A 17,332-nucleotide genomic window follows, 5' to 3' on the forward strand; every position below is an offset into this window, starting at 1 on the left:
CAACTGTAAACCTATTTGTCCCTATTGACGTTTAAAGAAAGCTCCACCTAACAACAGCAGAATACACATTCTTTTTAAGTGCACCCAGAGCATTTACTAAGATAAAGTGTATTGTATGCTATCAAACAAGTCCCAATAAGTTTTAAAAGACTCAAATCATACAAAAAATACTCTCTTCATAGTATGAGTGTGTTTCGTGTTTGGTAATTGCAATCATTGTTGCTTTTGTTGTGGTCATCCATTTACAGTGCTTGGTGTCAGTTTATTTATCTCTTGTAAAAATAAAATACAGTGTGTGTGTGTGTGTGTGTGTGTGTGTGTGTGTGTGTGTGTGGAAAAAAATGCTCTCTTATTACTATGGATAAAATTAGGAGTCAACAAAGATATCTGGAAAATCTAATATTTTGGAAATAACACACTTCTAAGTAACTGATGGGTCGAAGAAGAAATCCAAAGGGAAGTTAAAAAGTATTTTACACTGAATAAAATTATTCTGATAATGTGGTGAATTTATTTTTTTTAAATATGAAATCAGTCTTAGAATGAACCATTCTTGGTTGTGGTGAATTTTACTTTTTATGTCTTTAGATTAAATTTCCTAATATTTTATTTAGGATTTTTGTTCATCAGAGAAATTGGTCTTTAATTTTCCTTTCTTTTCCAACATACAACAAGGTTGAAAGAATTTTACAGTGAACACCTGTTTATCCACCACCTAGATTCTATAATTAACATTACTAAATTTTTAATTATAGTAAAATAAATATAACAAAATTTACCATCTTAATAATTTTTAAGTGTACATACAGTTCAGTAGTGTTAAATACATTCACACTGTTGAGCAACCAATCTCCAGACTTTTTCATCTTGCAAATGGAAACTCTATACTCATTAAACAATTCCCTACTTCTCTACTCCCCCAGCCCCTGGCAACCACAATTCTACTCTCTGTTTTCTATGAATTTGACTTTCTTGAACCTCATATGAGTGAAATCCTACAGTATTTGTCTTTTTGTGACTTATTTCACTTAGCGATGTCCTCAAGGTTCATCCATGTTGTAGCTTATGTCACAATTTCAATACTTTTTAAGGTTGAGTAAATATGTATATACAACATTTTACTTAACCGTGCATCTGTCAATGGAGACATGTGTTGCTTACACCTTTTAGCTATTGTGAATAATGCTGTTATGAACAAGGGTATGCAAATATCTCTTTGAGACCCCACTTTAAATTCTTTCTGAAATTTACCCAGAATTTTAAGATCATATGGTAATTCTATTTTTAATTTTGGGGGGAACTGCCATACTGTTTTCCATAGCTTCCAATTTCTTCATATCCTCACCAATACTTGGGTTTTTTTGTTGTTTTTTTGCGGTACGCGGGCCTCTCACCATTGTGGCCTCTCCCGTTGCGGAGCACGGGCTCCGGACGCGCAGGCTCAGCGGCCATGGCTCACGGGCCCAGCTGCTCCGCGGCATGTGGGATCTTCCCAGACTGGGGCATGAACCCGTGTTCCCTGCATTGGCAGGCGGACTCTCAACCACTGCACCACCAGGGAAGCCCCTGTTTTTTTTTTTTTAATAGTAGTCATCCTAATGGACATGAGGTCGTAGTTGTACTTTTGATTTACAGTTTCCTAATAATTAATGATGTTGAGCATCTTTTCATGTTCTAGTTGGCCATTTGTATATCTTATTTGGAGAAATATCCATTCAAGTGCTTTGCCCATTTTTGAATCAGGTTATTGTTTTTGTTGTTGAGGTTTAAGAATTCTTTATATATTCTGGATATTAGCCCTTTATGATATATATGATTATCAAATATTTTCTCTTATTCTGTATGTTGCCTTTTTACTCTGATGGTAGTATCCTTTGATACACAGAAGCTTTAAATTTTGATGTAGTCCAGTTTATCTGTTTTCTCTTATGTTGCCCCTGCTTTTGATGTCATATCCAAGAAACCATTGCCAAATCCAATGTCATGAAGCTTTTCCTCCTGTTTTCTTCTGAGAATTTTATAGTTTTAGGTCTTTGATACATTTTTAAGTTAATTTTTGTATATGGTGCAAGGTAAGGGTCCAACTTCGTTCTTTTGTATGAAGATATCCAATTTTCCCAACTCCATTTGTTGAAGAAATTGTTCTTTCCCCATTGAGTAGTCTTGGCATCTTGTTGAAAGTCATTTGACTATATATGTGAGGGTTTATTTCTGGGTTCTCTGTTGTAGTCCATTGATCAATATGTTTGTCTTTATGTCAGTACCACACTATTTTGATTAGTGTGGTACTGACATAAAGACAGTACCACACCAACAGCTTTGTAATAAGCTTTACAATAAGTTTTAGCTTTGCAGTAAGTTTTGAAATCAGGAAGTGTGAGACCTGAAACTTTGTTCTTATGTGTCAATATTATTTTGAGTATTTGGGGTCCCTTGAGATCACTTACGAACTTTAGGATGGATTATTCTATTTCTTCAAAAATGCTATTGGGATTTTCACAGGGATTACATTAAATCTTTATATCAGTGTGACTCATGGCTTACTTAGAAGCAAACCTCTAGTTTACAAACGTGGAATATTAGGTACCTTTTTTTAAGATATAAATTTGTTTATTTATTTATTTTTGGCTGCGTTCGGTCTTCATTGCTGCCTGCAGGCTTTCTCTAGTTGTGGCGAGCGGGGGTTACTCTTCGCTGCGCCACGCAGTCTTCTTATTGCGGTGGCTTCTCTTGTTGTAGAGCACAGGCTCTAGACTTGAGGGCTTCAGTAGTTGTGGCACGTGGGCTCGGTAGTTATGGCTCTCGGGCTCTAGAGCACAGGCTCAGTAGTTGGGGCGCATGGGCTTAGTTGTTCCGTGGCATGTGGGATCTTCCCAGACCAGGGCTTGAACCTGTGTCCCCGGCATTGGCAGGCAGATTCTTAACCACTGCGCCACCAAGGAAGTCCTATTATGTACCTTTTTATTACTGATTTGTAGTTTAATATCACTGTGGTCAGGGAACATACTCTAAATGATTTCAAGCCTTTGAAATTAGTTGAGGTTTGACTTGTGACTAAGCATATTAATAAATGCCACTTACACACTTGGAAAGACTGTGTAATCTGTCCATATATATAGTGTTCTGTATATATCAATTAGATAAGTTATTTGTGGTGTTCTGGTTTTCTAATTTTTGTGTGTGTCTGTTTTCCATCAGTTATTCAGAGAAGTGTATTAAAAATCTCCCTTTCTGGTAGTGGATTTGTGTGTTTCTCCTTTTAAGAAGTTTATTTTTGCTTTATGTATTTTGAAACTCTGTCAAACTAGATCAAATGATCTAGTACAGATTTTATGATATCCAAGGAATTGTGATATCTTTCTTGTAGTTTATATTATTATAAAAATTATTATTTATTATCATTATAAAAACGTTTTTATTTATGTCTTGTAATGCACTTGTCTTATTAGTATAAGCTACTTTGTTATTGGTATAGCTGAGCTAGCTTTATTTTGGTTTATGTTTCTATTATATTTCCACTCTGTTACTTTCACTCTATGTTCCTATATTTAAGAATTGTCTCTTGTATTCAGTACATGGTTAGTTTTTTCTTTTTTCTTTTTTTTCATGGTTACTTTTATTATTTTTTAATTTAAACTGACAAGCTTAAGATTTTCATCTATTACATTTAGTATAATTACCAATACATGTGGATTTTTATCATCTTACTATTTTCTATTTAACCACCTGTTTTATGTTTCTTTTTCTCTCCTTTTTTAGATTAGTCTATTTTTTGTTATTCAGTTGTTTTTTTTTTTTTTTTTTCGGTACGTGGGCCTCTCACTGTTGTGGCCTCTCCCGTTGCGGAGCACAGGCTCTGGATGCGCAGGCTCAGCAGCCATGGCTCACGGGCCCAGCCGCTCCGCGGCATGTGGGATCTTCCCAGACTGGGGCACGAACCCGTGTCCCCTGCATCGGCAGGTGGACTCTCAACCGCTGCGCCATCAGGGAAGCCCTGTTATTCAGTTTTTATCCTCTACTACTTTGTTAGCAATTTACAAGTGGTTACTCTAGAGATTATTTGTACATTCTTGACTACTTATAGTCTAATAAAAATGATTTTTACCACTTTGCTTTTAATGCCAGAATCTTAGAACACTAACTCCATTTATACATCCAAACACCTTTTGAGTCATTGTCATGCATTTTAATTTCACATATATTTTGAGCCCCTCAAATTGTTTTATATTGCTAATATTATTTATATTTACCCATATATTTACCTTTTCTGTTGCTCTTTATTCTTTCCTGCAATTACTTGCTTCCTTTAAAGATTTTTTACCTCCCATCTGAATCTTTTAGTGTTTCTTTTAATTTAGGTCTCTGGCAATTAAGTCTCTTAGATTTTGTCTGAACACTTATTTTACCTTTTTTACTTTGAAAAATGTTCAGTCCTTCAGAAATGTTATACCTGTGAACAACCATGAAAATTTTACCTAGATTCACCAGTTAACATTTTCCCACATTTGTTTTCTTTCCCTATTTCTTCTACCTGATCTATTTGGGAGTTAGTTGCAGATATAGTAACATTTCCCCCTAAATATTTAATTCAGTATATAACTCCTAAGAACAGAGCCTTCTCCTACATAACCACAATGTAGTTATCACACACATAATTTATCACTGATACACATTACTTCATCCATATTCACATTTCTCCATGTCTCAATAATGTATTCGATAGCATTTTGTTTTATTTTGATTTTTCTTTCTGTCTTCAATCTGGGATCCAATCAAGAATCATGCATTGTTGTATTTAGTTGTAATGTTTTCTTGGTCTGCTTTTATACAGAACTATTTCTTAGCCTTTTTTGGACATTCATGTCAGATATTTTTGAAGTGTAGGCCAATTTTGTAGAATATCCTCAGTTTGAGTTTGTCTTATTGCTTCATCATGATTAGATGCAGGTCAAACATTTTTGGCAGGATATTATGTAGACGACATATTCTTTTCAGTTCAGCTCATCAGGGAGAACTTAATGTCAATTTGTAGTATTTTCATTAATTTTTAAAAGAAATTTTGCATTTTTAGTTGATAGTTTATCCAAGACTAGTTTGAGTTTGAAAAACTCCTGGTGAGAGAGGCTTTTTAATTTTTTAAAATTTCTCTTTTTATTGCATAGAAATCAGAGAACGTTATTTCCACATCTGCTTAATAGAATTTGATTATTTGTGATTTAATGTCACTCTTTATGACTGTCCTGTGTATACTTAAGAAAATGGCTCATTCTCTGTTATCAGGGTAAAAGTTTGATAGCTGTCTGAAAGATTTGACATTATTAAATCGTCCTCTATTTCCTTATTTTTTGTCAGCCTGCTCTCTCTTAGAATGAGAATAGTGATACGTGAAAATCTGTAATTATTAGTGGGTTTCTGTGTATTTTTCTTTTCATCTCCCATAGTTTTTGCTTTAAGAAGGTGGTTGTGTGATTTAGTGCATAAATATTAATAACTGTTGTATTTTCATTATACTGCTAATTCTAGATGTTATAAAATGTTTCATCTCTGACCTTCAGCTTGAATTTTCCTTGCCTGATATCAGGCCCATAACCCTTGATATCTTATTGTTTTAATTTGCTTTGTGTACTCTTTCTCATGTCTTTTTTTAATTAACTTTTGATTTACTTTGTTTTAGGAAGATGTTTTATATATAGCATAGAGTTGTTTTTTGCTTTGTGAACCAATTTGAAATTAAAAAAATATACCACTTAATCACATTCACATTTATTGGTATGACTTTTATATTTGGTCTTTTTAAAAAATATATATTTATTTACTTACGGCTGTGTTGGGTCTTCGTTGCTGCGTGTGGGCTTTCTCTAGTTGTGGCAAGTGGGTGCTACTCTTCGTTGCGGTGCACGGGCTTCTCATTGTGGTGCGCGGGCTTCTCATCGCGGTGGCTTCTCTTGTTGTGGAGCACGGGCTCTAGGTGTGTGGGCTTCAGTAGCTGTGGCACGTGGGCTCAGTAGTTGTGGCACGTGGGCTCTAGAGCACAGGCTCAGTAGTTATGGCTCACGGTCTTAGCTGCTCTGAGGCATGTGGGATCTTTCCGGGCCAGGACTCGAACCCGTGTCCCCTGCATTGGCAGGCAGATTCTTAACAACTGAGCCACCGGGGACGTCCCTATATTTGGTCCTTAATGTCTTATTATTTTGTTATATTTACAGTTTTTTTATGGCCTGTTTTGTGTGTGTATGGGTATGTGAGTATGTGTTTTTTGGTACTTCAGAAGGCTTTTATTTTTTGTTCTACTGTTTAACTTTATAGTAATATCTTTTATCATGTCCTTATTCTGCCTTTTCCATACTTAATTGTCTTCTCTTTTATTTTTAAAAGATATCTTTTGACTCCTACTTATTAAGTTATAATCAATGAACTTATTTTACTTTCTCTCATCTTTCTTCTTCCTTTTTTAATATTTGCATTATTTCTGCTTTTTAAGATAGTATAACATTTACAAATCATTTTTCTAATCTTGTCCCCACTCTTAGTTTTAGGTCTTTAATTAAATATATTACATGCTTACTATCAGTCTTTTTACTGAAGTTTACCCGTGCTGCTGCTTCTTTTTTTTTTTTTTTTTTTTGCGGTACGCGGGCCTCTCACTGTTGTGGCCTCTCCCGCTGCGGAGCACAAGCTCCGGACACGCAGGCTCAGTGGCCACGGCTCGTGGGCCTAACCGCTCCGCGGCATGTGGGATTTTCCCGGACCGGGGCACGAACCCGTGTCCCCTGCATCGGCAGGCGGACTCTCAACCACTGCGCCACCAGGGAAGCCCCAGATTTTAACCTTTTTAAACATTTTAGATTGAGGTAATCCAAATGCCAGTATGTTAACAGAAGTAACCTTTTCTTCCTTTATTAATTTTTGTTAATGGGCAGAGAAAATGACCGTGTAAAGAATTATATATTCTCTCTTTTCTTTTAGCCTAAGAAGCCTGTCAAGGTAAAACCTCGTCCACCTGTAGTTCCTCGACCTTCCAGTAGTTCCACGCCAGCTGCTTGCCACAGATTGTTAAGGGTTCTCCCCCACATTGGGCAGTCTTGTTTACCTTCTTCTGGGAACACATATCTGCCTGACTCGGCCAGCAATGCCATTTCAAGTTTGCCAGCTCTGCCCCCTGCTGATATATCCATATCATCTATCGCTAGTGATTTTATTAAGGAAGACAATAACTGGGAGAGTAACACACAGTCTCATTCCCATAGTGGCTTCAAACTACCACCTCAGATACCCCCTATGGAGTTTGAAAATGACAAAGAGCTTGCTGATTCTGTTCTCCATCTTGGATCATCCCTACCTAGGCAGACAAAAAACTTTTCAGGAAATTTGTCATCTAATAATGAGGATGACACTGTTTTATTTCCAACTTCAGAAGAGTGTGTAACTGAAGAATCGCTTCTACCTGAAGTGGGTTCGTTTGCTTCCTTTACCGAAGGAAATGCTGATGAACAGAGCAGTGGCTTAGAAGGCACACAGAAGATAAATCCAGAATTCTCACTCACTAATGGTGATAAAGGGTTGAAAGCTACAGAGCAGCATCTTAAACATGTTGCAAGAGTGTTGAGTGGTGAATCAGTAGAAACTGCAGTTCTCGACCACCGTGAATTAAGTCCTCACAAGAATAGACTCTTATCACCTCTTCACTGTTCTGCACCAATGTCACTACATAACTCTCTGGTGAAACCACAGAGACAGTCCAAATGTTTTGAGTCTGGGAACCTCCAGTCTTCTGCTTCACAAAATGTGCTTCGGTCGCTGGACATTCGAAATATAACTGATTCTTCTTTCCCTAGGACTACTTGCTTTCGAGCTGTTAAAGTCGATTCACCTGGGAAAAGATCTGATATTATTTCTAAAGTTGAGGCTCGGGATATCACAGAAATGGCTAACAAGGCATCCAAAGAGCCTGTTGGTTGTGTAAATAATATAGGTTTTCTTGCTTCGCTGGCCCGGAGCGCAAGCAGAGACAGCTTGCAGAGCACACGTGGGGCAGGCAGGCTTCGAACCTCTGGAATTGGGCTGTTTACAAACCTCCAGCATTTTCAGGAAGAAAGCCTTAGGAAAAGTTCTCCCCAGTTAGAACCTACAGAATTTTTTTTAGTAAGTATTTGCCTTTCAATATGTTCTACTAGTTATCCATGTAGTGATTCAACATATAGTTTGTTTTCTGTTTACACATTAAATAAAGAGGCCTAAGGTTGAATTCTTTTCATAACTTTCTCCTAAAATGTTTATCTAGTTTGTAGAAAATTTTTTTGACAGTTGAATTTTAAATAATGTTTTGGTCCTAAATTGAGAACTATAATTTGAAAGTAGCTTTGTGTAAACAGTTTATCATGTATTTTTAAATACTAAATATTTTTATTAATGTTTTTCCTCAATAAGAACTTTTATTTGAGCCATCGAATTTTACTTTCTTATAGATAAAGAGTAAGTACAATATTGATGGATGGGACAATCAGGTTCCAAGTTAATTTAATTAAAAACAGATTAAATAATTTTAAATGAAAGCTCAGCAGCATTTTTATAATAAAATATAATTATTTCATGTTTGGTGATCTTTCCTTCTATTTTCCATTAACTCACCTCTATAGATGTTTTGTGTTTTAATTGTAGTCTGCCCGTGGTATTGGAATGAATGGAAATAATACAGCAGCAGGGAAAAGAGTAGGTAAGCAACAGATAATTTTGAAAACAATATAAGGCTAATGATCATAGTATTATGCATACTATGAATTTGAATTTTCAAAGAGAAATTAGAACATTCTCTGTGGCATGTACAGAGTAAACTTTCCCTCAACTTTGTTCCACTTAAGAAAATGATTATGAGAACTGACTGTAGGACATATTTGAAGAATCAAACAAAAATTGAAATTGAGGTCTCTGTTGTCTGGGAGAAGATACGGTCTATGCGAAAAGGTAAGCTGCATGAACAATTGACATGTAGCTCGCAGCCCTCCCAGTCCCTGGCCACTCTAGAGCCATGCTGGGTGCTGGACGGGTTTTGAGGAAGTACCCTAGAAAGATGTTTCTTGAAGTCATCGTCCAATATCAAGGACAGTAGTAAGAGCTCCATTTGATGAACTGTTTTTTTCTGGATGAAAGAAAGGGACAGTCTCTTTGACTAGCCCTTTCCAAGGCATAGTCGCAGAAATGACTATATTCTTAGCACTCACTTATATCAATAACACCTTAAAGGTGCACTGGCCAGCCATAATTTCCTAAGAAGCCATTACTATCATCATTTTTTGTGTTTTAATACCCAGACTAGAGATGGAAACTCTACCGAAGATGTACCACCTTTGTAGGCCCGAAGTTCTAAAGAATACATTATATATTGTGGTTGCCATGTTACTTTCATATCTTTAAAGAGATACCTAGGGTTTGTTTCCACTACTGTATAAGGCCCAAGGTTCTAAAGTCTTAATATATCCACTTTTTAATTTTTTTATTGTGATAAAACCCACATAACAAAATTTAATATCGTAACCATTTTTAAGTGTACAATTGAATGACATTAAGTAATTAACATTTTTGGCCAACCAACACCACCATACATGTCCAGAACTCTTTTCATCTTGAAAAACAGAAACTCTGTACCCATTAAACATTAACTCCGCATGCCTCCCTCTCCCCAGGCCTTGGCAACCACTGTTCTATTTTCTGTCTCTATAATTTTAACTACTCTAAGTACCTCATATAAGTGAAATCATTCAGTGTTTGTCTTTTCATGCCTGGCTTACTTAGCATAGTGTTCTCAAGGTTCATCTATGTTTTAGCATGTGTCAAAATTCCCATACTTTTTAAAGCTGAATAATATTCCATTGTATGTATATACAACACTCTGCATACCTCTGCATCTATGGATGGAGACTTGTGTTGCTTCCACATTTTACCTTTTGTGAATAATGTTATTACAGACACGAGTATACAAATATCTCTTTGAGACTCTGATTACAATTCTTTTGGGTATATACCCAGAAGTGGAATTGCTGGTTCATATGGTAATTCTATTTTTAATTTTTTGAGGAACTGCCATACTGTTTTCCGTAGTAGCTGTACCATGTCACATTCCCACCAGCAGTGTACAAGGTTTCCAATTTTTCTACATTCTCACCAATACTTGGTATTTTCTGTTTTGTTTTGTTTTGTTTTGTTTGATAGTGGGCATACTAACAGGTGTGAGGTAGTATCTTATTGTGGTTTTGATTTGCATTTCCCTGATGATTAGTGAAGTTGAGTATCTCTTAATGTGCTTAACCATTTGCATATCTTTGGAGAAATATGTGTTCAAATCGCTTGCCCATTTTTGAATTTGATTGTTTTTTGTTGTTGAGTTTTAGGTGACTCTATATATTGGATGTTAATTCCTTATATATGATTTGCAAATATTTTATCCCATTCTGTAGGTTGCCTTTTTACTTTGTTGATAATGTCTTGATGCACAATAGATTTTAATTTTCATGAAGTTCAATTTGTCTATTTTTTCCTTTGTTGCCTGTGTCTGGTGTTGTGTTCAATAAATTGTTGCCATATCCAGTGACATGAAGCTTTTCCCATATATTTTATTTTAGGAGTCTTATAGTTTTAGGTCTTACATTAGGTCTTGCATACATTTGAATTAATGTTTATATATGGTGTAATGTAAGGGCCCAACGTTATCCTTTTCCATGTGGATATCCAGTTTTCGAGGCACCATTTGTTAAAAAGACTGTCCTTTTCCCCATCAAATGGTCTTGGCACCCTTGTCAAAATCATTTGATTATATATGTGAGGGTTTATTTCTGGGTCCTTAATTGTATTCCATTGATCAGTATGTCTGTCTTTATGCCAGTGCCACAGTTTTGATTATTATAATGTATCTACTTTTAATGTTATAATTATTTTTCTTTGACACCTATTTAAATCTGTCCAGTCCTAACCCACAGCTCAGCCTCTTGGAAGTTTGTGTTGTACTTGTCGCATCTCTCTCAACTCTAATTCAGCCTGCAGTGCTTTCTTCTCTTCTCGCTGCTTCTCTGAAACTGCCATTGCTGAGGTCACCAAAGATCTACATAATTTCAAATCCAGTGGATACTTCTGTATCCTTATCTTACTTGATTGTTATGGCCTTCTTCTTGAAATAGTTTTTTTTTTCTTTTCCTTTCTTTCTCCCTTTTTATTTCTTTTTTTATTCTGGGCTATTACATTTTTGTAGATTTTTGGTTTTGTTTGTTTTTGGTTTTTTTAAGCCTCAGTTTTCTTTTTAACTTGTTTTACCAGTCCCTCTGCTTGTCCCCAGGTGTATACTCTTTTGATTGATTTCATTTAGGTCAAGTCATCAACTGCTACCTGCAGTGATGATTCTCCAAACTACAGCCATGTAACTTGCTGCTGTTTTCTTTCATTAATAACTGTATCATTCTGAATTACCTAGAAGAGTCTGTGAAAGTTTTGGCATAAGTTTTGTTTAATTGACTTAATCGAGTTCCTCCATTGGTCCTCTTTGCTTTTCACTGTAGGGTCTCCCTTGGAAATCTTATCCATCTTCATAGCTTTAGTTATCATTTTTAGGCAGATGATTACCAAACTTGCATCTTGAACACCGTTTAATACTTTGCTGCCTTATTCTGTTGGGTGAATTTTTATAGTTATTGTGTTAGATCAAATATCAGACCATATTTCCTAAATATTGGTCTAATTAGACCAATTAGACCAATATTTAGGAAATGCCAATCAAGTGAGTTAATCCAAATATCTTTACTTTCATTCTGAAAAGCAGCTGTTCGCATTGGCATTATTTTATTGACTTTTTCTTTATTCATATGTTCATTACACATTTGAGAGAAGGCTTCAGAGAGGAGTTGATGATTGATGATATCTTCTTACAGGATGAGTAGAGTTTTACTAGGTTGACAAGGTTACTGGAGCATTTTAGAAGAAGAGATTGCACATGTGAATGGGTCTGGCGCATCATTCAGGGTGGGTATGATGTGGCAAATGACAGAAAATGACTCTGGAAAGTTAGAAAGGTATCATATTGGACATGTGACCTTGAATGTCAATCCATGGAAGTTGAATTTTTTCCTGTTGGTAGTAGGGAACCTATATATTAGGGCTGGTTCCTAGCATGGAGTATATGACTAATAATTTTATATTTCTCTGGTTGGTAGAAGGATATATGGAAACCATTCTCATAGGAGAAGACTGTGGTTATGTTTCTGTGCCACCTTATTTCGGTCACTACTATGTTCTCTGTTTCTGCACATTCACAAGAGTTCTTGAATAAAAAAAAAAAGCTTGGGAAACATTGAATTAAGCACCCCCAAGCAAAGAAAAACATGAAAATATGACTACACTGAACTAAATTTTCGTCAACAGATTTTTCTTCTACTGTTGTTTAAGGAAGAATATCCTAAGCCTGAATTTCACAGATAATTGCAATTAGATGAGCTTCAGAGGATATCTGGTAGTATATGCCTTTCCTCTGTGTCCTGTGCAAATGCTTGTCTTATTTTTATTATTTAAGAAGAGGAAAGTGTCCCATCACCTTTGTGAAATGTTCTTGATAACTCTAAGTGCACTTGAAGAAGAAAGTGCTTATTATTAACTTGAGTTGGTGCCTGGCCACCATTAGGAGTCATAAGTTAGTTTCCAGTTTTAGGCAATTTTTTTTTCCAGTTTTGGGCGAGATCTTGGACTGTATTTTAGCCTAGTAATAAAGCATACTTAATTTTATTGGGCTTGTATATCCAGCACCCAGTTTGGGTTGTGGCAAAAGGCATAGTGCCAATTAATTGTAATTCCAACTTTTCGAACCCTTGAAGGATTTTCAGAGACTTTTAGCTGCCAGATGAACATTAAGCCCAGACCTCTCAAACCTTTTTCAGTAGTAGAGAATAGGTATCATCTGTATTGACACTCTACCATTTTTCTTCTCACTTCTTCCCTTTGTTTTTGCTTTCTTTGTTTGCCTCTTGTTTCTTGGCCTTTGGGTGCCACCACGCACTGTGTACTTATACTGTTAGTGTAACAAGTATGGATAGTGACATTGAGTCTCTCTGCTTACGAGTGGGGTTTGTTGGAATTCTACTCAGTTCTAAAAGCGTTTCACTTAGTATTTAAAGAAATTGATTTAATTCTTTCTCATATAATAGCAGGTGTGCTCTTATTTTTAAGGTAAAAAATCAAGTTGTTACAATAGCCCAGAATTTAGTAAATATTTTCTGAAAAGGTAGTAGTACTGTGAAATCGAGCAGTGTACCTGTGAGTCACTATTGATAATATGATATTTTATATAAATATAACATTTAAATTTTTCAGAATGCTTTTTGTATGTGAGAACTGAGTTGACTTTAAACACTTAGAAACTTAGGGAGAAAAATACATGTCCTGTTATCATAAAAATGAACAAATTGAAGTTTTGAAAGAATAACTTGCTTGTGGTTTGATGAATTTAGTTTCTATGGTATAATTAGGTCTAAAAGACCAGTTTCATGATATTCTTGTGCTCCTTCTTGGTGTGAAAGGACAGGGTGATTATAATACATATTATATTGTTCCTCAGAGGCCTCATAAATATGATTTTGAACCAGATATTCTTCTTGATTCTCCGCCAAAGTTCAGTATACTTTAAATGTACTGAGTGTCCTCAGAAATAATTAGAAAGGTGTTGGTATGTAAAAAATATAAGTCCTAAAAATATGTCTTAGTCAGTAGAAACCTACCACATCTTAAAAAATATAACAGTTCTAGTGCATCTTTACTTGCAATTCTGTAAATAATTTTAGATATAAAAAAAGCACTAATTAATTTTTTATGGCTTAGAGGTTTGCTGTGGCAAGGATGTGTTTAATGTTTTAATAGTATTTCACATCTAGAATTTTATGTCTGTATTAATCAAGGTGTGCTTTCTCTAACAGGAGAATGTACTCATCACCTCCCACCCGTGAAAGCCCCTATTCAAACAAAGAAGAAAACAACAAAGCATTGTTTTCTTTGTGGAAAGAAAACTGGACTGGCTACTAGCTACGAATGCAGGCAGGTTGGCTAGCTGAAAAGCTGGGATGCTTTTTTTGTGGTGACCCAGTGTGGGGATACAATACAAAATGTTCTTTAAATTGCCTATTCATAACATCATTAAGATGATGTTCAAATAGCAGACCCAGCTGAACTCCTTATTGGCTGAAGTAAAGAGCAAGTAGATAGCTTATGTGTTTCCAGTCATGAGATCCTCCCCTGCCCTTTAAAGTAGGATATATAAACCAATGGAAGTGTACTTTCTTTGTCTTATGATAGATATACTTGGTTTCTCTTTGACTGTGGCCTGGAAGAACCCCTCCTTCAAGATTCTATTTTATTTTATTTATTTATTTGGCCACTCTGAGTGGCATGCAGGATGCAGGATCTTAATTCCCCAACCAGGGATTGAACCCTTGCCCCCTGCAGTGGAAGTGTGGAGTTCTAACCACTGGACCACCAGGGAATTCTCGATTCTATTTTAAATTAAACAAAAAAGGACTAAATTTAACATTAATGTACTATAAATTATGATTATATGGTACACTTTTCAAAACAGATGAATAATATGTTTATAAAAATAATTTTTTCCTACCCATAACTATTTCTTTCATTAGCATTGCTAATATGCTCCGAGGATGGTGTCTGCCCTTAGGTTGAGGCCAGGCATTAAACAAAGCTGCTGCTTTTTAGAGTGTATTCTGTTCAAATGGAAACAGCTTATCTTGTTGCTAGAAGTACTTTAAAATCCTTTCATGGCATAGTTAGGTTTTACATAATTTAATTTTCTTATGAGACTGAATTTCTCAGAAATTCAGAGTTCTCCCAGGTTTACTAGATATAAGAGGAAGTGGTAGATATATTTATTGCTTTTTGCAGTTTTACTACTTCCTAGAGGTCAACAGCCTGTTTCACTCCAGAAGAGATTCTTTATTATAAAGTCTCATATTCATAGACAATTAACCGGTTCTTTTTTTGGGGTGCTTGTGCTTGTTTATGAGTAGAAGGGAAATGTCAGCCCTGCAATTCTAAAGAGAACTAAAGGGCTCGTGATGGACTACGTGAAATCAAGCTTTGATCTCCCAGAGAGATGAGGTTCTTGTAGAAATGTGACTATTCACATAAACTTTTTTTGTGCTTTAGATGTGGAAACAACTTCTGTGCATCTCATCGCTATGCAGAAACTCACAGCTGCACCTATGATTACAAGAGTGCAGGGAGGAGATACTTACAGGAGGCAAATCCTGTGGTTAATGCACCAAAACTTCCAAAAATCTAACTCTTGCTCTGCACCTAAATGTTCTGCCCGAGGAATCGTATTACAATGACAGAAGAAATATTGTTTAGACTGCATTGTTTTTGTTCGACTCCAAAAGATTTGCCAAATAACAAAAGCATATAATGCATACTGTTGGAGAATGAGAATGCTACTGTATTTGACATCTTCATTCTTTGGTGGATCAAAAGTTTTAAAAGTAGTTTTAAAAACTTTAAACTATAATGATTTAGCTTTGTTATTGCATGTCATGTGTTAAGTATTTTATATTTGATACTGCAGTTTTACTAGACAAGTCTTCAAAAGATGCACTTTAGGAAGTTAACATTGACTATGTAACCAGCTTCCATGTTGTACAGAAATAAGCCTTCATGTAATGGCTCTACTCAAATCTACAATTTTTTTTGTGCGGGTGGGGTGGGTGGGGATTTAAAACAAATATCCCATACGTGAAAGTTTATTGAGTTTACTGGCAAGTTCCTTTTTATTTCAAGCTTCTTGTAAAAAAAGAACATTTGGTTTTCCAGTGTGGTTTTAACACATATATTTCTTCCATATTCAGACTGGCATTCAGATATGTATCCATTCTATAAAACACATCATGTTAATCATAGTATATATTTCTTAAAATACTACTTTTTGAATGGTAGTTTTAAAATAGATGATGTCCCACTTGTTGCCATTAAATACAGAACCCAACTTTTCACTTTTTGAAAAATGGCTATACAGAAAACAAAATCTCACAGCTTGGTTTGTTTTTCTTATGTTGAGTGCTATTACCAGGAGAAATTCAAATAAATATTCAATTTCATTATGATTTTGATTATTTACAATAATTTTTCTTTTATAAATACTTTAAAATAAAACAGTTTAATTAAATAAATCAGTAATTTATTGTACTTGGAAAAAATGACTGTCAGTATAAAAGAACGCTTTTAAGGTGTAAGGGCCCTGCTCCCCAGATGTAGCTAATATACCAGCTTTTGGGAGGCCACTTGCTTTATGGAAGCTTAGTTGAATCTGATGCTGAACCCTGGTAAATAGCTGGCAGGCAACCCAAGTAGACTCTGCAGCTCTGGTCCAACCCAAGTGGGATCTGCACTGGTACCAGAAGGCTAATTTAGGTGCTCCACAGGGCCACAGGGCCTCTTTCTCCATGCAAGGCTGAATGAAATGAAGAGTTCCGTTACCCTTCCTCTGCTTCCTATAAGAGGTTAAATGTTGAGTGGAGAAAGATTACTTCAGAGCAAGAAGGAAATACATTTACAAAAGGGAAAGGTGAGAAATTAGTGGAGTAGTGATGCAATTAGGGGTTGATAGCATACTTTTTAAGGGGGGCTATATAGGCTAATGAAAAATATTTCCATCTGTGTTGAGCAGTTCAGCTTTTACTCTATTACATGGATAGGCTGCTGAAAAATGGGCCAAGACGTATTTATTCTATAGATAAATATGGATGCTTACGACATGTTTGGTATATGCTTAGTGCACTATGCTTTATAAACCAAGACCATGTAGAAATAAGTCTTGTTTTAAGTTTACCAAAGATTTTGGTCAAAGTTGAGTCATTTTTTCTAACTTCTAAGTCACTGAGAAATAAACCAGTTTAATTCAAGAAATTATATATATATATATATATTTAAACATCTTTATTGGAATGTAATTGCTTTACAATGGTGTGTTAGTTTCTGCTGTATAACAAAGGGAATCAGCTATATACATACATATATCCCCTGGGAGGCATTTCTTTATGCCTTAAATTCTTACGGGGAAATGATCATAATTTTTAGAGACTTCAGATCTATCCTTGCATTGATAATAATTAGCAGAATGCCTTGCATATAGGCACTGGTTAAACATTAGTTAAATGAATTAATTTTATTGGACAGCTTACCATGACAAAAAATTAAGGCATTTATATTGTTTTATATAACTAAACTAACTTTATATAATAAAATCTAGTTTCTGGATTTTTTAAACAGTAAGCATTTGGTTTTAGCAACACTAAAAGTCTGA

General features: G+C 35.4%; 1 protein-coding gene across 3 annotated transcripts in view; it reads left to right on the forward strand.

Moving 5' to 3' along the window:
- Window positions 1-15,720, forward strand: part of ZFAND4 (zinc finger AN1-type containing 4) — a 63,600-nt gene extending 47,880 nt beyond the window's left edge. For 2 of the 3 annotated variants that reach the window (XM_032609083.1, XM_032609084.1), the window contains 4 exons: window positions 6,967-8,142; window positions 8,659-8,713; window positions 13,944-14,061; window positions 15,184-15,720. In XM_032609083.1, the coding sequence (XP_032464974.1) occupies window positions 6,967-8,142; window positions 8,659-8,713; window positions 13,944-14,061; window positions 15,184-15,319 (1,485 nt within the window). In that variant the 3' untranslated portion in view covers window positions 15,320-15,720. The remainder of the gene's footprint in view (window positions 1-6,966; window positions 8,143-8,658; window positions 8,714-13,943; window positions 14,062-15,183) is intronic. The other variant, XR_004346306.1, reaches the window with a different exon arrangement.
- The last annotated feature ends 1,612 nt before the right edge of the window (window positions 15,721-17,332 follow it).

Source organism: Phocoena sinus, chromosome 16 (genome assembly GCF_008692025.1).
Source record: "Phocoena sinus isolate mPhoSin1 chromosome 16, mPhoSin1.pri, whole genome shotgun sequence".
Taxonomy (NCBI): Eukaryota; Metazoa; Chordata; class Mammalia; order Artiodactyla; family Phocoenidae; genus Phocoena; species Phocoena sinus.